At 42.7% G+C, this 20,511-nt stretch overlaps 3 protein-coding genes and 1 non-coding gene across 4 annotated transcripts; 3 read left to right on the top strand and 1 right to left on the bottom strand.

Annotated features, from left to right (window-relative positions):
* Window positions 1-785: 785 nt before the first annotated feature.
* On the top strand, window positions 786-9,762 carry kri1 (KRI1 homolog). The gene is made up of 18 exons (XM_085784979.1): window positions 786-972; window positions 1,110-1,186; window positions 1,291-1,393; window positions 1,498-1,597; window positions 2,433-2,487; window positions 3,978-4,027; window positions 4,108-4,210; window positions 4,293-4,370; window positions 4,450-4,559; window positions 5,192-5,420; window positions 5,516-5,686; window positions 6,918-6,993; window positions 7,368-7,483; window positions 7,582-7,744; window positions 7,856-7,986; window positions 8,671-8,735; window positions 8,828-8,923; window positions 9,011-9,762. The coding sequence occupies exons 1-18, from the start codon at window positions 888-890 to the stop codon at window positions 9,492-9,494; spliced, it is 2,292 nt and encodes a 763-aa protein (XP_085641105.1). The 5' UTR covers window positions 786-887; the 3' UTR covers window positions 9,495-9,762.
* Window positions 8,480-8,578, top strand: LOC146983411 (Z30 small nucleolar RNA). The gene has a single exon (XR_015036489.1). It is a non-coding gene; the product is annotated as a Z30 small nucleolar RNA (small nucleolar RNA).
* Window positions 9,763-10,589: 827 nt separating the features above from the next.
* spc24 (SPC24 component of NDC80 kinetochore complex) lies at window positions 10,590-13,465 on the top strand. The gene is made up of 6 exons (XM_085785445.1): window positions 10,590-10,649; window positions 11,378-11,560; window positions 11,691-11,835; window positions 11,939-12,043; window positions 13,041-13,117; window positions 13,229-13,465. Exons 2-6 carry the CDS (start codon window positions 11,395-11,397, stop codon window positions 13,333-13,335), a joined length of 600 nt encoding a protein of 199 aa, XP_085641571.1. The 5' UTR covers window positions 10,590-10,649; window positions 11,378-11,394; the 3' UTR covers window positions 13,336-13,465.
* Window positions 13,466-15,344: 1,879 nt separating this feature from the next.
* s1pr5a (sphingosine-1-phosphate receptor 5a) lies at window positions 15,345-18,927 on the bottom strand. Its single transcript, XM_085784980.1, has 2 exons — window positions 18,808-18,927; window positions 15,345-18,039 (listed from the first exon to the last, which is right to left on the bottom strand). The coding sequence occupies exon 2, from the start codon at window positions 17,757-17,759 to the stop codon at window positions 16,554-16,556; it is 1,206 nt and encodes a 401-aa protein (XP_085641106.1). The 5' UTR covers window positions 17,760-18,039; window positions 18,808-18,927; the 3' UTR covers window positions 15,345-16,553.
* Between the last annotated feature and the right edge of the window lie 1,584 nt (window positions 18,928-20,511).

Raw genomic sequence — 20,511 nt, forward strand, 5'->3', positions numbered from 1 at the left:
CCCAATAAAATAAACAGACATCAAATACTATAGAGAGCCTAAGCGGAAGCAGGAAGTAACGGTCACCATGGGACCTCAACTCTGAAAAACTCGCCATTCAAATGAACGGGACGGAAAATTTTATTTCGTGATCCGTTTGAATTGTGCCATGAGAAAAAAATATGTCCTCTACCTGTTTAAAACATCACGTTTCATCCCGAGAAATCAGCCGTTTGTTGTAAAGCTATTGTAGAATAAGATTCAGAAGAATCTGTAAGCAGAAAGACTACAAGTCGCGTAGGTGACGTCACACACCAATTGCCGCCCTTTCCCGTGTCAGTTGGTGACGTATTTTCTGTGGGACACAGATTTGTAGTCCGTAGAGCAGTCTTCACACAAAATACATTCTTCTGTTGCCGTTTTATGATAAACTGCTGATTTCTCGGCATGAAACGTGATGTTTTAAACAGGTAGAGGACATTTTTTTTTTTCATGGCGCAATTCAATCGGATCACGAAATAAAAATTTTCAGTCTCATTCATTTGAATGGCGAGTTTTTCAGAGTTGAGGTCCCATGGCGCCGTTACTTCCTGCTTCCGCTTAGGCTCTCTATGACAATATGCTGAAGTCATGGTAAAAAAAAAAAGGAAAAAAAAGAAAAAAAGGGAAAAGTGTTGAGTTGAGCAACATCAGTAAACTGATAAGAACATGCGATATGAGAAAGCCGTGGCGAGCGGCGCGCGCCCCCTGCAGGACACCGTGTGTAACCTCTGACCTGTGCACCGGAAACCACGTGATCCAGCTCCACACATGCGTGTGGTGTTGAGCAGCAGCAGCTGGGATGAACTCTCTCCACTAGTGTCTGTAGTTTAATATCAGTTTAAAGTTTTTTTTCTCTCCGTTCAAACATGTCGAGCAAACCCGAGCTGAAGATCAACTCCCAGTTCGCGCAGAAATATGAGAAATACCGACAGAGAGAGGAGTTACAGAGACGTAAGTGTCGCTGCCAGTTAGCTAGCCACCGTGCTAACCAGCCAACGTGGGGCAGAGCAGCTCGGTGGACGTTGTTTCCTCTGCTCCGTGTTGTCTGTGACTCTAACCTCTCTGTGTCCTGTGTTGTTGTGGTACAGTGAAGGACCGCTATGGAGACAGAGCCGGGGACAGCGACTCTGAGACGTCCGAGTCCAGCTCTGACGACAGTGAAGTGGTTAGCATCGCTGCTCCTCTCCTCTCCTCCTCCTCTCCTCCTCTTCTCCTCCTTCTGTCACTAGATAAACAGTCTGAGGTCTCATCTCTCCTTTACTCCTCCAGGAGCTCGACCCTGAGGTCGAGAGGGATTTCTACAGAACACTGTCGCTGCTCAAGAAGAAAGACCCCAAGATCTATCAGCAGGACGCCAAGTTTTACTCTGAAGGTGATGGATACACACATACACACACACACTGGTGGTGCTTTTACAGGTAGTAGGACATCTCAGTTTTCTGTGGTGAACAAATGATTTAACTCTCTCTCTTTCAGATGCATCAACCAGTGATGAGAAGCCATCAACGTCAAAGACAGCAGTGAAGCCCATGTACCTCAAAGACTATGAACGGAAAGTCATCCTGGAGAGAGAGGGGTGAGTGACTGCATCACACTCAAAGCTCTGGGCCTGATTCATCCAGTCTCTAAAAATCAAACTAACTAGCCTAAAACTATGTGACTGACACTCACATACCAGTACTTCAGTCAGTGGCAGGAGATGGTGCTAAGGCAGAGATGTACCAATAGATATATATATCAATTGGTGTGTTTCCCATAAAATCAGGGTTGCAATGTAATGTCAACAGTGATGCTGTGGGTATTTCACATCAGCCTTTTCAAAATATTTTCCTCAGACAGTTCATGCGTTAACTGTAGAGCTGAAATGAAGGTAATTAATGAATTAGCAGAACATAACAGTGACAATCAAGTAACAAATAATTTATTAGTCATTTATTAGGGAACAGTTACTAGTTTCAGTTAGCTGGGCTTCTTGTGTTGTTGGGAGTTGCTGCTTTTTTATTGTAAGTAAAACTAATACTGAATGTACTTACAAAACAATAACTTTGAAGTCAACACAGTTGGAAACAGTTGGAAATGATAGTGGGTGTTTTTACTTTCAAAGTAATTGAGAAACTAACAAGCAGAGCAGTTGTTAGTTTCAGCTCTCATTCATTAATTTCTTGGTCACTCGGCATGTAGCTGTGAAAAAACAATGATTCTTCACATATGTTACACCTGAGTCTGTATGTTTTTATTCTGAAAACCTCACACAAGTGTTGAGTTGAGCAGTGGTAGGCATAATTGTTAATATTGTTTATCTACATAGCCACCATAGTTATTTGATTACACCCTACATATAAACATGAAAGCAGCTTCCCTGGTTAACTTAAAAGTGACCCTGAAACTAAAATCTTTATTTTGTTCTGCAGCAAATACGAAGATGATGATGACAGCGATGACGAGGAGGCCGCCATGAGAAGAGAGGTAGATGAAGTTAGGGCTGGGCGATATGGCAAAAAACGTTATCACGATATGTTTTTCCATATTGATCGATTCTCGATATCGTCTCGATATGTATTTTTTGCTGCCGCTGCCAGTTCAAGCAGCATCCTGACTGAATCCTGAAGAAACCAGAGAATGTGTTCAGTTTGGGAGGATGACATGAGTTCACTTTAATGTTCATTAAGGGTGGAACAGTTCAATAATCCACAGTTTGATTTGATTTACATTGTTGTTGCTGTTGTTTTCTGTTGTCTTTTTTCTACCATACATCAGCTCTAAAATGTGTCAATCATGAGGCTTTAGTCTTTCTAGTTATTTGAACAGGTTGTAGACAAATATTTAGCTATTTAGCTGCTCTGACACCAGGCTTTATGCCGAGCCCACTCTGATGAATCCAGGTGTGTCTGACTCTGACCTCAGTAGTCACAACAACTGTCAGACACACCTGGATTCATCAGTTTGTCCAATAATGTAAGACAGGAAGGAAAGGAGCCTGTTTGAGCTCAGGAAGTAGTGGAGCTGTGCATAAAGCCTATTTATTGATCTGACTCGGTAACCACGAGCGCAGTTCACGTCAACTCAGGTGATCTGCAGGTTGTTGTTTCACTTCACTGCTCCGACGCGACGCTCCGTGTGTGTGTGCGCGCGGCGCTGACAGAGAGAGAGGGAGGGAGAGAGGCTGTCGGCGCATACTGTGAGTGGATTTGACTCCGCGCGCACTGTCCGCGGACTTTTGCGGTTTCATAGGCAAGCATACAGTATCACATTTGAAACAGATTGAGTCCGCGCGGTCATAAAAATTGAGCTTTGCACGGAAGGGACCGGCGGACGCCCGCTTTGGGTCCTCGTCTGCCTCGAGTGCGCGCGGACATCCGCGGAGTCAAATACGCCTGAGTATGTGGGGGCCTGAGCCTAGCGCATGTTCTTCACACTGTACATGAGCAAACAGACATGTTACCGCAGAATAAACGTCACAAGCAGCTCCGTGTTTCCTCCACTTTCTGACCGTGGTAGGCTATCATCAGGTTGCTCTGACTCCACACTGACAGGCTTCTTTAGCCGGGACAGACGAACTGATGCTCCACACGTTCACAATCGCTTCAGTTGCCATCGGCTCCACCTCCACTCATTTCCTCCCTCTTTTACAACTTTCACTTTATCACAGCTTGGGATCAATAAAGTATATCTATCTATCTATCCATCTTATCCTTCCTCCCTTTAGCTGCAGCAGCTCAAACAAGCTCTGCATGCTCAGGACAGGAGGCGGAGTATCAGACGGAAGTGTGGCCGGCTGCTGTCGCGCATATTTACTTTCATGTGATATCGAGGAATAGGGCCATAGCTTATTATCGAAATCGTTCAAAGATTTATCGCGATCCCGTATCGAGATCGTTATATCGCCCAGCCCTAATGATTTTGTTCCGTCAGGATTTCAGAGATCCTTAGTAACTGTCACTGTTCTGCCTTTTCAGCGAGCCGCCTCTCCGAGCTACATCCAAGAGCAGAAGGAGCTGAAAGAGAGGTAAGACTCAAACCACCTGAAGGTTGTGCGGCGCTGTCGCTCACAGACTATTATTCACACACACTGAAACTTCTTCTCAGCTTCCGGAAGTTCATCCAGGACAGCGATGATGAGGATGAAGCCAATGAGGAGGCTGAAGAGTCTCAGCTGCTGACCAGGAGGGTCAAAACTCAGGAGGAGAAGGTCAGAATCTGCTCCTCCTCTTGGTATGGATTTGTACAAAAGCAGAGCAGATCAGGATGAAGTGGACTTTGTCTGTTTGTAGGATAAAGAGGAGGCAGACTACGTGGAGTGGCTGAAGGGCCAGGCTGAGCTGGAGGGTCCGGAGGAGGTGAAGGACATGGTGAGTTTAGTTAAATGGGAGAGAGTGTATCAAAGCAGGTGGGAACATTGATTCTAATGGTGGTTTGTGTCGGGGACAGAAATACCTGAGGGACTACTGGAACGACCCACAGCTGGATGAGAGGGAGCGCTTCCTCAGAGACTACGTCCTCAACAAGGGATACCTCGAGGAAGGCCAGGGCGACGATCGGTACGTTACCACACTCGCCTGCGTGTCAGGTTTCACTCTCTCGTGGCCCGTGAAATGAAACTGTACAATAAACTCTCGCAAGGCATCTTTATTTATATAGTGCATTTTATACCAAGGCAACTCAATGTGCTTTACATAAAGACAAAACATTTTTTTTTAAAGAACAGCATAAAACAGCATAAAAACACAGTTAAAAGCAGGAGCAAAGAAGAATAAAAAAGTAAAATAAAAGAAAATAGATAAAGTTTAAAGTTCTTAAAAAGAGCTCAGCTATAAGCACATGAAAAGAGAAATGTTTTTAACCTGGATTTAAAAGTGCTCACAGTTGGGGCTGATCTCAGTTCTGCTGGTAGTTTGTTCCAGTTGTGTGCAGCATAACAGCTAAATGCTGCTTCACCATGTCTAGTTTGAACTCTGTGCTCTACTATCTGACCTGAGTCAGTAGATCTCAGAGCTCTACTGGGTTTATACTCTACTAACATGTCATTCATGTATTCTGGACCTAAACCATTCAGTGATTTGTAAACCAGTAGCAGAACTTTAAAATATATTCTGTAGCTGACTGGGAGCCAGTGTAAGGTCTTAAGAACCGGGGTGATCTGATCTCTTTGTTCTGGACGCGATGCGTTCAGGATCCCAACCTATGACGAGATCGTCCAGGATGACGTGGACGACTCCGAGGAGGAAGGGGAGAGCTTCTTGGAGAAGCAGGAGGACTTTGAGAGAAGCTACAACTTCCGCTTCGAGGAGCCCGACGCTCAGCAGGTCAAGACCTACCCACGCAACATCGCCACCTCGGTGCGCTCCAAAGACGACAGCAGGAAACGCAAGAGGGAGGAAGTGAAAGAAAGGAAGGACAAGGTATGTTAAAACACTGATACCTGAATATAAACGTATTACTCTCTCTCTGCTTTTCACAGTGAATCACACAAACCTCTGTCCCGTGACTATTTCAGGAAAAGGAGCAGAAGCGGGAGCAGCTGAAGCAGCTGAAGAACTTGAAGCGCAACGAGATCATGGAGAAGCTGAAGAAGCTTCAGGAGCTCACCGGCAACGAGCAGCTCGCCTTCAACGATGTAGACCTGGAGGGAGACTTTGATCCACAGCAACACGACCAGCTAATGCAGGTTGGTGAATACACACACTCCTACACAACACACACACGACAAAGTATACTTGTAGGACTGTCGGGATTTATTGTATATGATTTCGGTGCAACTTAATCCTGACTCTCCGATATGTCACAGGATGAAAAGGCAGCTGCTGTTTTTAGAGCCAGGTGCTGCAGCTGCTCCCCAAAAAACTGCCAAACGTCAAGGCATGATGGGAAATGTGTGGCTTTGATTGATATTAAAGTTGCCCCAACAAGCTTTTATAAGAGATTTAGATTTAGATTACATACAGATGGTTCTCACAGGCTGTACACAGTAGTCAACAATAGAAACATGAGTGACATAAAATTTGGATAGGTTGTACACCTGTACAGACCATTAATAAACTATTGTGCCATTTTTTTCTGCTTTCCTCTCCCTGTGTGTTTTCATTATTGACCATTGTGTTTGCATATATTCATGTAGTTTGAGAGGTCCACTCACATCTGGGCAGCTGCTCATACATACATTCAAAAAACCTCAAGCACACACTAGAGCATAGGATAGACAAGATTTATTATCAAAAGTTAAAAAGAGACACTTTGTTTTAACTTTTGATAATAAATCTATGCTATCTATCCTGTGCTCTAGTGCTTTAATAAATTAAATCAAATTCTCATGTACGATTAACAGTCAGGACATTAAAAGCCTGTGGAGCAGGCATGGGCAAACCATTCCTCAAAGGGCTGATGTGGCTGCAGGTTTTTGTTCTAACCAACCAAGAGCACATAGTTTGACCAATCAGCTGTCTGAGACTGAGATCAGTTAAATGAGTCAGGTCTTGGTTGGAAAGAAAACCTGCAGCCACACAGGCCTTTGTGGAATAGGGTTGCCCATTACTGGTCTGGAGTAATTGAGCTGGTTATCCTGCCATAGAGAAGAATAGAGTCCACACAGCTACTGGAGATCGATGTGTTTGAGTCATTAAATCTCAGCTCTAACAGGATCCAACAGTCTGTGTCAGTGAATGTGTCAGGTTTGATCCTCAGCCAGCCTGGCAGCTCCTAGCACAGACCAAGAAGTGCTAAATAACCAGGAGCAGTGAACACATCTTCCTGCTGCCTCTCAGCTCACACAGGTGTCTGCTGTTTGGCTAATTAGATGTCATTAAGAGCAGCTGCTTCCTCCCCAGAGGCTCAGTGATCCAACCAGACTCACTGAGAGCTACTCACTCTTCTCCACTGACGTTTACCTCCTTGTGTTGCAGAAAGTCTTTGGAGATGAATATTACGGAGATGAAGAGGACGAAAAGCCTCAGTTTGATGACGACGAGGAACTCGAAGGTAAGCTTGTGTTTCCTCATATCAGCAGGTGCAGTGTTTTTAAGATGCAGGTGCAGGTTTTATTTGCATGTAGGGGTAAACTCATGCCCTTACACTTGATACTAGCACTTTGCTACATGAATGGTCACTCAGATTAGGTCCAATTTATTTAATTCAACACAGCTGGAGTCCAGTGAAGGTGTAAAACCATCTAAAAGATGATTTAAAAAATTGATGGCACCTGAATAACTTCCATGAGATTACATCCAGTTAGGATTCTTGTGCAGCGCCATGATCAATCTGTTTATTAAACCTGTTTTGACACTCGGTAGTAGCTTAAACTCTTTTGAAGATGTTAATAATTTAGTTGCGTGAATTGTCTTGTTGTGCCACAGAGCACTGGAACTGGGACACATGGACGGGAGAGAGAGGAGAGGGCGACGATGGTGAGGAGTACAACGAAGAAGAATATGGGGACGCTGGTCCACACTGTGATGATGAAGGCTTCATTGTGAGTTGTTGATTCTTTTACTGAATGAAATGATATGATCCTTTCCACATCCTGTTGTAAAGAGCCAGTGGCTGACAGAGTTGAACCTGTTGAAACAGATGGATGCAGACTACGACCCCACGCAGCACACTGCCTCCAAGAAGAAGAAGAAAAAGGAGAGGAAGAAGATGAAGAAGGAGGATATGCCGCAGATGGGCAAAAGGAGGAAGAAGTCTCACTTTGCAGAGGCCATCACCCAAAACAAGCCCGTGTTTGATCCTCGTAAGTGTCGGTAAACCTGAAACCTTCCTCCGAGCAGCAGCTGCCCCGTGTCGTCTGACACACACCCATGTGTTGTAGTTGTTCTCTAACTGAAAGCTGTTTGTGTTTCAGAGGAGAAAAGCTTTGAGCAGTACTTGGATGAGTACTACAAGCTGGACTATGAGGACATCATAGATGACATCCCGTGCAGGTTTCGCTACAGACAGGTGCTGGCCAACGACTTTGGCCTGAGCACCAATGAGGTGAGAACAGCAGCATTTTTAACTCTGAACAACCGACTGTTCACCAAACCCTGCAGCTTAGTGTTGTCACGTCTGCCCGGCTTTCCTCTGCACGTATGTGTGAGTTACAATGGCAGCAGGTTCACTGCTCAGGTTTTTGTAATGGCCACTTGATTTTGGCAACATAGACAAAAGCAGGTAACAGACTTTTTTTTTTTTCTGGCTGACTTTTAATCAGCTGTTGACTAAATAAACTAAAATCCAAATGTTACCACTTAACACCAGGACAGGGCTGTCTTTAAAAAGAGGAGCATGAAACAACTTTGTATGTAGAAGAAATAAACACTTAGAAATCTCGTTGCGGCCTGATGAGGTAAAGAGAACCGAAGTTTACTGTACCGGCTGTACCTATGGATGGTGACTGAGCAGTTTAGGGTTCTGTGGACAGACAGTTATAATATGGTGAGCATGGGGCAGTGGGTTTAATGTAGCTGGCTGGATGTGGTTATTGATGCTGCAGTGATGAGCTTTGAGATGACTGATCTGGTATTGCTTCCCTCTGGGGAAAGCTCTGACCAGGGAATGATCTCAACTTAATCTTCTCTCTGAGCAGACCACAGTGACCGGACAAAACAGCTCACACAATCTCTGACAAAAAAAATGAAAATTTAGTTTGAACTAATTAATGACTTTTTTCCCCCACAGATTTTAACTGCCGACGACAAGGAGCTGAACCGGTGGTGCTCCTTGAAGAAGACCTGCATGTTCAGGTACAGTGGCTCTTGTTGTTGTTGTTGTTACATCTGTTCTCTAAACTCGGGTTAGTTGCTGCACTTTAACACCTTTCTCTTTTTTCTCTCAGGTCTGAAAAGGAAGAGGTGTGTGATGTGAAAAACTATCAAATCAAGGCCAAGAATGAAAAGAAGAAGAAGGAAATCCTTGGCTCCATATATACAGAGTGAGTACGAGTCAGTGCACTAAGTAGTAATGAATCCACCTTTACTGTAGCAGTGTGTGACCGTGTTCATGTGACTTGAATCCACAGGGAAGACGAGTCGGCGGCTAAATCCAAGGTGGGGAAGAAGAGGAGAGATCGTATGAAGAATGCTGAGCAGCAGGACAAAGAAGCAGAAGACGCTGACGCAGCCTCAAATATGGACTCTACAGACAAGACAACGGTCGGGGACGACATGGAAGAGGAGGAGGTCCTGATACCCAAGAAAAAGATGAGGCAGGAAGAGGTGGAGGAGCCCCAGGCTACTCCTGAGGAAGCAGCAGATAAAGTAGCAGATAAAGCTGGTGAGGTGACAAACAGGACTGAGAGGCCAAAGTGGCCCAAGAAGAAGCACAAGCCACAAGGTAGACGTCTCTTATCAGCGGGCTTCGGGGTTAAAATAGGCGGCCGTGAGTTCAGCAGACAGAGACTGAAGGCCTACGGTCTGAACCCCAAGAGACTGTACTTCAGACAGGTGGGCCGACAGAGACGAAAAGAACAGGAGAAGAGAGAGAAGCAGAAAAACAAGGAGTGAAGGCGGCCTTGTCTGACACTCCATCTAAGTACAATCTATAGACTTTTATTAAGACCTGATGAGAGACTGGTTCACTTTGCTGTTTTTATGGCCTCACATGATCTGTACATTGTGACAAATGGTGAATTTAGCTCTTGCAAATAAAATTGAATATATAAATGTTTCTCACAGACAATGGGGCCAGTAGAAAATGGAACTTATTTTCTTTTGATACATTGATTTGTATGAATTAAGATTTCACTAACTGTAATAAACAGTTTAACTTTGATCTCTCCACGTTTTTGCCTGTATGACACAATTCAGTGATTTAAGAACGTGTGATAAGTTTTATTAGAGGTTTCATATGTAATTGCTGGGTGTTAGCATCCTCCCACACGTCATTCAAGCAGATGCTTGAACCACAGATAAAATGGTTGCCACATGGTTTGAACCAGCACATTCTACATGGTGATTTGGCAGCTCTCAAAGTTTAGAGTGCACATACAGTGATTCTATGCTGTTATTGGCAAGACATTACAGATTTGGTTGCTATTTATAAAATGTAGAAATTCAAATGTGTGGAAGAAATAAAATGTTTTTCAATTATTATTTTCCTAAGTCCAGTGCTTCGGTTTAGCACTGATCCGCAATTTATTTCTTACAGTAATTTTTCAATATGCAGCAACATTGAAGGAAGTTAGACACTTTAATAAAGTTTGTTTTCTTTGAGTCCTAACCAATTTAAAGAAATACCCTCAGTGTTTGAATAGTAAACTTTGACTTTTAAGGATTTTATCTTGCTCAAACAAAAACAAACCAAACATGTTAGATGTTATGGTAGAGATGCACTGTCACTAATTCTGTGTTGGCTTATGCATGTCCAGATGGAAACCATTCAAACAACTTGTACTTTTTTCTGTATGAAACACGAACCAAAAATTAAACAAACTATTCAGATGCACACACGACAGTTTAATGGTCACACTGAACATCATAAGATTTAAAACCATTGTAATAAAAGTGTTTGTAGGAAACAGCGGCGCCCAGTGTTTGATGTGGATCATGTGACGTCATCCTCCCGTACAGCAGGCGGCGCTGCGGCGCGCGAGGCCGCAGGAAGAAGAAACTAAAGGGCGCGCGCAGCGACAGAATTTGAATCACGGAAGGAGCTGCTCAGTATGTGTTTTCTCTGCTTTAATCTCACCAATATTTGGCTTATGTCTCTTAAAAATCATTCTTACTTATTAGACATGTTGTCAATTACATCATTGTAACGTGTAATGTACGGCAGGATGATTTTTATCACACTGTAGCTGGCTACGTAACTAACGTCTGCGCTGGTCGTAGTTACCGATGTGAACGGAGTAAACAAAACAACGAGACTAAAAACTGTGTTGTTGTAACTGCTCAGCTGTACATCTTTCAGACACCAATTCGCTGTTATTAGAGTGAGTTAATGTTACTGAAGTTAACGTTTGAGGTGACAATGGTCAAAGTATTCACAGCGTTTACTTACGCTACGTAAAAGTAACGTTACCTAATTTAAAGTCAACAACATCTTACTGATATAATGAGTACAGTACATTGTCAATCAAAGAGTTACATTATAACTTTATATGGCTTCTTTTTATACTTGACTACAGCAACAACAATGCTGTTTGTAAACTGCTGTGCTGGGTTGAGAGCCCAAACATGTGCCAGGAATGGATCATTATAAATGATTGATTATGCACTACATTACACTGTATGGTGCTTCTACCTCTCCTGCTGAGCATGGAGATGTAGCTATATGTTTGGTTGTTTATTGTCATAAATATGCAGCTTAACCAGCCTGGATGAGCTCTCACTCTTTGCCTCTTGCATTGAAAACCACCTAATACCCAAAATGTTTAATCCTTTGTCAGCTGTCAGTGCCAACACAATGGCTCAGGGTCATAAGTTTCAAGACTTGGAGGAGACGGGCGAGGCGCTGCTGTCCTTCATCAACAGCAGCCAAACTGAGAACCTGAGGCGAATGAAAGATGAACACGGGGCCCTTTTTGACCAGCACATAGAAACTAAAAGGCTTGTGACACAGATTCTAAAAGGCGAGTAATCAGACATTTAATGGTCTCCTTTCCCCCCCTCCTTTTTTTTAAGCTGTCAGTGTTTTCCACTATTCCTTTTTTTTCTGTATTTATGTTGAATGTATATTTCATCGCTGTCCTTCACCTGCAGAAGCGGCTCAGATTGAGGAGAGTGTGGGTCAGAGGCTGCTGAACATGGAGGAGGAGAAAAAGCAAAGAGAGAGGGAGCTGGAGAGTCTGGAGGAGCAGCTGAGGCAGTCCACAGCCAAGAGCCAGATCACCGACTCAGAGTTACAGTATCCTTTTATTTGTCTGTGTGTAATGAAGAGTGAGGTCTTCTCTCTGGACCTTCTGCTGCATTCACTGTTTCCTCCAATAGCAACCTTAACCCTCATCCAGGTTCCTGAAGGGAGAGTTGGAGAGTCTGAAAAACGCAGAAGAAGAGCTTGATACTCTCCAGAGCGAGGTGGATGAAGACACCACAGAGGTTATTCCCTCAGCAGTGTGAGTATCAGATATGCAATGATGGAATTGCTGTGTTTACCTTACAAAATCTACAATTTGTTGTAGATTTGACTTGTATTGTACGATAGTCCCCGACCAGATACTTTGCTTTCTGAAGGTTCAGTGGTAATGTTACTGTCTATGCAGTAGTTCAGAAATGCGTTGCTTAATGTGTACATAATATGGATTATTGGGTTCACTTTATTAAAAAATGGCTAGAAATAATTATCACTTCAGAGTGTTTAGCCTACATCAGTATTTTTGGACTGCCGCCTTTTTGAGTAGTTCACAGATCTCCACATTTCTGCCAACCAGTGTGATTGCAGACGATGATTGCAATAAGCTATGAACCAAAAAAAGTTAAATCCTGTAACCTGATTATCTGAATAAGATGTTTTTGCATGCATTTGATAAAATGGCATAAAGTGCAGCAGAATGTATTTTGGTAATTGATCATTTTAAATGATACTTCTTTTTTTTTTCAATGTGAGGATTCACTCCTTTCTTCTGCTTCATCAGTTTAAATTAAATATAAATTGAATATCTTGGTTTTGGTCGGACCAAGCAGGACGTTTGAAGACTTCACCTTGGGCCCTGATGAACCTATAATGGGCATATCTCCCAATTTTCTGACAATTAACAGACAAATGATTGATTGATTTATAAGACAAGAAATAGTCAATCGATTAGATAGATATAGATAATTAGTTCACAGTAGTATAGTTAGTTACAGCACGTGCTGTCAAATCAAGAAGGCATCACAACACTTTTGTTGAAATCAGAGAAAAACGCTGAACCTGCATTTAAAACAACAACACAGAAAAACTTATTTGTTATTCTCTTTCAAATGAGAAAAAAACTCATTAAATATTATTCAGTTTGAAAACATCCAGGTGTTTACATTTCTGCTGCTTTCAGGTTCCAGTGGCTGCGTTTAGGACTTGAACAGCATGTGATGTGACGTTTTCACTTGTTTTTTAAAATCTTTTCTCCACAGGTACGTGGCTCAGGTTTACTACGTAATCACTAGGATCAAGTGGGAATATGATACACCACCCAATGTCTTAAAAGGAGGTACAGCTTTGCTTTCTGTGGTTATTTTGTGCACCATCTTGTTTGTTGTGTTGTGAACAAGTCTGATGACTCAAGTGTGACTTTGGTTTCTTGTTTGTTGTCTTCTTGCAGTGCACTACGGTGCAGACCTGGCAACCCCCATCAACGTCGACACGTCTGCTCGATCTCGGAGTGACGTGAGCGACCAGCTGTGGGACTTTGTCAGCACTGACTGGTAGATGAAGGACGGAGGTGTGCTCACAGATGTTGTGTACATTATGTATTTGTTTGTTTGTTCACGTGTTTGTTGTTCTTCTGTGTCCTATGTAACATTTATACCGCTCTAAAATTAAATGTCTCAGACCAGTGGCTTAGCAGTTATTGTCTAATGTATTTCAGCACCATAGGTTCATCAGAGCAGATGTAGCGAGAGAGCAGGTCGGTCACTAGGTGTCACTGCAGAGCTGTGTGTGTGTGTGTGTAAATGCCCACATGGTTTCCCTTTAGATAAACTTTAATTCAGTTTCTTCTATAGTTTTTGCCTCTTGATGAATTGACAGCTGTCTCTGTGACAACACACAAAAAAATGTTTCCTGAGGGAAACCTTGGAGATGCTGTTGAAAGCTTTACTGGTCTTTAGGTGGATTAGTCAGACTGTTGTTAATGGGCATTTTTGTGTGATGAACCATCACAGCTGCATCATGAGATGAAGTGTCACTGCATCCCATTAACAGACAATACACTGAGTCATAATTAACTCTACTACTAATTTAAATGTGGACATCTTTATACTAAATTTCTATATAATTAAAACATCAGTTTTGAGGTTGGTTTGGCCTTGGCCCTGATACTACTAGAAGCAAAAATGAACTATTTCAACTGTACGTCCATCACTCTGTCACTATGTGTTACTAAATACATTTTACTTAAACTATTTACGCCTTTTCATCCTCATTGCAAGAAGCCAGTCGTTCATTCTTGGTTTAAATTTTCTGATTTAATAATCTAGTGAACCACTCAGCTTTTCTGCTCGGATACTAAATAGTTTTGCACTGACAGTCACAACATGTGGTGACAGCCGACATTATATCAATTTGAAATCCTGGGTTGCTCTATTAGTTTTCCAGCTCTTACCATAAATATCCAACACATGTTTTAATGAAATCACAATGGCTGCCTCTGGTTGAGCTTTGCTCAGTAGCTCATCTTTTGATGTGGCCTCTGCGTCATAGATATTCAACTGTTTATAATTAAACACTGTAAACAGAGTTTGTTGTTTGACATTGTCTTTCACTGATGTGTTTAGAGCTCGCCGGCTTCTAGTGGGATAATGTGCATCTGTAAACGTAGCTGTGTTGTGTGGGGAAATTCAGACATGATACTGATGAAAACAGTAGTGTCACACCGATGCATCAGCAATTAGACCAAGAAGCCGAAGTGTAAACTTATATCCATGCGACATTTCCAGTGCCCACACACAGTTTCTGCTGTGAAAGGCATGTGTGGTAAATTATTATATACCCCATACTCACTGTTTAAGAAGTGAAACTTATTCTCTGAAAAAGAGCCACGGCTGAAAACCACCACGCAGCTCATACACCCCAACTTGTAAGACCCACGCACCCGTGTGTGGTTTCCTTACGATAAACAGACTCAACTTTCTGCAACTTCATCTGTTTGTTGGCCCATGTATTTTTACGTGGTTTGACAGGTGGTTTTAAGATCGAGCTTATGCTTGTGTCACACCTTTTACTGCTCTAACCTTTGTTTTGAGTCGGCAACTGAGGTTTCAATTTTGTTGTTCGATATTAATACTAAACATATTTATCTGCTGTTGCTCGGATTTTACTCACACTTTATCTCTCCGTAAGGATACAATTTATTACAGAATGGCTGGACATTTGATTTTCAGTGGTTTGTACTATCTGATCACACTTATGCTTTAAATAGTGCAGTTACTGGTACATGGTAACCCTAAATAAATTAGTGTGCAGAAAAGAAAATAGTTGTTAATTAAATGTGTGACAAAAAAAGTTAATGTATAGAAATAAAATTAATTCAGTTTTTGCTGCAAAATTTGATAACATAGTTATGTTACTGTGCTTTGTGATGTTTTGTATTATGTATTTGTTTTAGTTGGGTGGTGAGGGAACCGTCCGGATGTTGATCAGTGAGCGTTATGAAACTGTCAGATTATAAGAGTGAGAACTGAGAAGGTGAGAATATAGAGAATATACAAACCTCTATGTAAACACCATTCACATGTTTATTCAGTGCACATATAAAACTGACATTATAACTTAAATGAGGTTTTTACAATACAAAAATGCAGCTCAGAGAAGGCTATAGATATTTACAAAGTATACTAAAAAAAACATTCAGGAAATATATTTATATATTTTTCTCTTTACATTAATGTACAATATTACAGTCAAGAAAGTGTCCGTGTTTGTGTCACATCACCACAATGAAATTTCCCACTACTTTGAAGCCCCCGCACTCCGATTTGTGCAGATTCCTCTTTGATCTGTCTCGTTCCCCAGAACATAGATTATCATCTTTTCATGGAAAGATGAAGTTGATCCCAACAAGAAGGCTCGTTTTTTTTTTTGTCCACAAGGCCAGTCAAGTATATAACTGCAATATTCTAGTTTGTTCAACCAAAAAAGGCATCAACAAACCTCCACTGTCAGCTTTTACTGCTTCGAGTCATTCATCATTTGTGGCTACATATGTAGAGGGGACCTCCAAAGCTGCAAACCGCCCTGCACATCTCTCCATATGGCGTCTCTTCAGTGCGTCTCTAGGCCTCCGAGCCTCTGATGTCGGCGGAGGGGGACCTCTACCCGGCGTTGCTGCTGACCAAGACTCACATGGCAGAAATTACATGGTTTTGGCAGCAGGGTTTGGGTGTGGATGCTCTGTGTTTGTAACAACATATCATTATATGTTACACAGGGAGAGGAGATAAGGATAAATCTCACGGCTGTGCCTCGGGCCTGGTCTATCAGATGTACAGCATAATTGGCTCTCTTTATGTAAAACATCTGCACATGCTCTTTGATTTCAAAGAATGAAATGACATCTTAGCAGAAGGAATATCCTCTGTCGAATACTGGCCCTGTTTTGTCTCACAGAAAAAAATGTAATGCTGGTTTTTTTTCACAAGAAACATCTGGCTACTGTTTTAAGGCTTGGACAGTAATGTTTTTCATGATCACACTCTTATAGAAATATGCACAGATAATGTTTAAGAAGTTCATGACTTTCTCCCAATGTGGACAGTTTTCACATACACCAAGCTTTTGCTTCTGGTGAAGATTAATAATACTGAAACCGTGGCAAACTTCAGCTCTTGTAATGCATCTATCGTTCAGAGCGAAGCGGGCTGCCTGTTTCAGTGGTCCAGTTGTTACTCTGAAAGCTTCTCTCAGGGCAGAGTCACAGAGTCACTGTGTCATGTCTTACACATCCTGGGGTAAATGGCTTTGATAGTAGATGGTGTAAAGTTCCCGGAGGACACTGTGGTCTCCAGCCCTTCCAGTCGGTGCGAGGCTGCATCAGTCTTGCTGGTGCTGCACTCCAGGAAGGGTATCCCGATCTTCTTCATATGTCCGTCTTTTGTCAACAGGCAGGGTCGGCAGAGCAGCCTGAGGATGGCCCTCCTCATGTCCTTGCTGGTCAGGGTGTAGATGATGGGATTCAGAAGGGAGTTGAACATGGCGATGCCCAGGAAGTAGTCGGCCTTGTAGAGCACCTTGCACTCCTTGGCTGCACAGCAGAAGTCCAGCAGCAGGAGGATGAAGAGGGGCAGCCAACACGCGATGAAGACGACCACAACTATGGTGACGGTCTTCAGCAGGGCCAAGTACTTCTGGGACTTGCGGTAGAGGCCTTTGCGGTGTGGGACCGAGGCCAGGCGCTGGGTGTTGGACTTGACGATGCGGAAGATGCGGACATAGAGCACCACGATGGACAAGAGGATGGCGCTGAAGATGGTGATGCAGAACAGGATGTAACTCTTGGCGTAGAGCGGCAGGACTGTGGAGCACTGGGGAAGCTGCCCCATACAGTTCCAGCCCAGGACGGGCAGCACCCCCAGCAGCACAGACAGCACCCAGCTCGCCCCGATCAGAGCAAACATCCGGCCCTGTTTGTCCCCCTGGTACGGCTTCATCCTGACCATGGTGACATGGCGCTCTATGGCGATGGCCAGCAGACTGATGACAGAGGCAGCCAGCATGATGAACACGCCCCCCTCCCTCAGGAACCACAGCACCGGGGTCATGTTTAACGTGTTGGCACCGGATGTTATGATGTTCACCATGTAGGTGAAGCCTGCCAGCAGGTCAGAGAGAGTCAGGTTGCCCAGTAAATAGTACATGGGCAGATGGAACTTCTTGTTCTTCCATATGGCCACCAGCACCACAGCATTTTCTACAACGATGAGCAGGCAGACAAGCAGAAAAGCGATGGCCTCTGGTTTGAGTCCTTCCTTGTACTTGTCCCCCTTCAGCTTGCCTGTGAAGTTGTAATGCTCTATGATGACGGCGTTGCTTTGGTACTCACGAAACATCCTCAGCAGGTTTCCTGTTGACGGGGACTCGGGGATCGCAGATGGGGCTACAGCAGCATAGGCAGCATGGAAAGAATCTGTGGCCATTCTTTTGTTATTTCCCACAGGTACCTGCTTTCTCTCCCCTTATATCTTTCTTTTGTGTTTTTGAAAGTAGATCCACAGATGAGTTGTCACTTAGTCCTTTGACTGTGCATCCTTTTTTGCGTTCTTTTGTATTGAAACCAGACAGATGTTGTGGAGGAAAAGTGTTTCTTTTGAAGTTATTGAGTAGGATTTCCTGTGGTTTTAGAATTTTCCTCCCAAGAAAAAAAAAATCAAAATTTTCAGTGCCCTGGCTGTGCACTAGGAGGCGATGAGAGCCAGCCTGCCCAAAACAAGAGGAGAGGAAAAAGTTAGAATTAGTGACAAGAAATAACACGATAAATAACGTCAGGAAATAAAGTAACTAGAGATAACTACAGGAAACCGCTCCGATAACCAGCGTGCAAAGAGAAAATAACACATAATAGCGATCACATCAAGATAATTAATGAGAGGGGAAGCTTCTAATACGGGAAATTACCACTCACAGTAATAACTTACTTTTTGTGACTTTTTCATAAGGTTAAATGTTCGAGTTTGAGTGTGAATTTGAAAAAAAAAAAAAAAAAAAAGGAAGAAGAAAAAGGTTCAACGTTGCCACAGTTTTAACTGGACATTTTCTGTAGTATATTGATCATGTTGACTCTGTCTTATTGCCACTCAACATTTAAAGACATGTTTTCTTACAATAATAAGCGTTTGGGACACCAAAAATAGGCGCGCGTGTGTGTTTTTGTGTGTGATTTGTGCGTAATTGCGCGTATGTTATGTGCGTAAATACGCAACAAGTATCCAAACTTGCTTAATTTCTTTACGTGCAGTTGTAAGTGGCACACAGACGTTAAATGGTTGAGCGAATCTGAGGCTTTGCACAGTCCAATGTTAGGATATATTTTTCTTAAAGATTAGAACAACAACAACAAAAAAAGCGTTTACACAGTAAATCGCAATAAAGGCATCACGGAGCAGCACAGACGCGCTCCACGAGTCTGTGTGCACACAGTCAGACCAACGCGTTAAAACTACAGCCGTATAAAAGTTTACCACTGACCTGTAAAAGCGTGTAAATGTCCAGTGAAACTGTGGAGCAGTTGAAGTTGTCCAAGGTCCGGAGCAGAGGACGCAGACTGTGTCGATCAGCGCGCACCGCAGCGACATGAGAGTGTGATGTGGGAACAGCGCGAGGCAGGACTCGACAAGCAGAGAGGGTTGGTCTATAATGTGTATGCCCTTCAGCGAGTCTCTCCCTCTGACCCCATCTTTTTTTTTTTTCTTCTTCCAGATTTGGCCTGAGGAGGAACTGGAGCTCAGTGACACATTCTGAAAGTGAGATTTTCACCTTGTTGCTCTGCCCCCAGGTACTTTTGACTTATGTTAATGTACGTTTGAAAAATCACACACATCGTGCCAAGTGCATTTTCCCTCTTCGTCCGTTTGCTCTATTTATTGTGCTGCTTTGAAAGATAATTGTGGCACGAGATCAACGGAGTTCTGATGTTGCTCTGCAGGTTTGACAGCTCATGAAGAAATCTCTCTCTCTCTCTCACACACACACACACACACACACACACACACACACACACACACACACACACACACACACACACACACACATATTAATAAGACTTGACGGTAGAAAAATAGTAAATTTGTGGGTGTGGTGTGACTGGGACAGTTTGACACTAGAAACCCCAGATATGTAGGCCTATATATAAAAAGCTCATATGGGCTTCATCTTCAATTATGTTAAACTCACACATCAAAACAACTCATTCTGCAGACATGACATTCATGGGCCTTGTTTATTTATTCTAGAGGGCCCCTTCAGACATGCCAAAGATAGAAATTCTCTGTTTTGAATAATAATCTGTAGACAGAAAGTTCAGTTACCTCAGTCAGTTATTAAAATGAAACCTACTGAGAGGAGACGCTTCCCTGCCAGTCAATGAAAACAGATTTCCAGTGTCGAACTTACATCAATGATGATCAATCCAAATCTTAAAGCTCTGGATCAATGCTATTTGTCTTGTGTTGTGAGGAGTGTTAAATAAATTAAGATTAGTAATGTTCTTCCTGACTGGGATTAATGAGTCTAATGACCACTGCAGCCTCACTCTGCATTCACTGTCACAATGCCAAACACAGCTGGAGAGCCAGCAGCCATTAACATGTTCTCTTTGGTGGTTAATAGGTTAACCTTTATTATAATCAATTTAAGTGTAAATCCAAAACATTTCCTGTTGTTTTTAATGCACTTTTCTCTTTAACAACCAAGCCTAGCATCTGGACTTTCAATTTCCACTTCTTTTTTTTTTTTGGTACACAAATTGAAGAAAGGAACACAAACAGATATGGAGACTTTCTGTTTCATTTTATTGGAAATCATTGGAATTTGGAAATGACCCCCTGGATTTACGAAAACCTTGTGATGGGAATTTCCCACAATTGTTGATAAAATGATTAATCCATCAATGGAAAGATAATGGGTACTGAAATTAATGACTAATCAAAAATATAGATCCTATTGTTTGTGAGCTCCACTGATAAAGTTAAGACAAAAAAAAAAAGTCATATACTACACAAGATGGGTCATTATGAACAGTTGCACAGACAAATGGCAGGTCCTCTGTTATTTAGTTATTTGCTGTAGTAGGAATGATTTTTTTCATGAAACAATAGTAATGGTCACAACAACAGGGACCGTCTCAAACCGCTGCGGTGACATGCCAGGGACACTGCCCGAACAAGGGGGAAA

Source organism: Trachurus japonicus, chromosome 8 (genome assembly GCF_045865225.1).
Source record: "Trachurus japonicus isolate A0001 chromosome 8, Traja_1.0".
Classification (NCBI taxonomy): domain Eukaryota; kingdom Metazoa; phylum Chordata; class Actinopteri; order Carangiformes; family Carangidae; genus Trachurus; species Trachurus japonicus.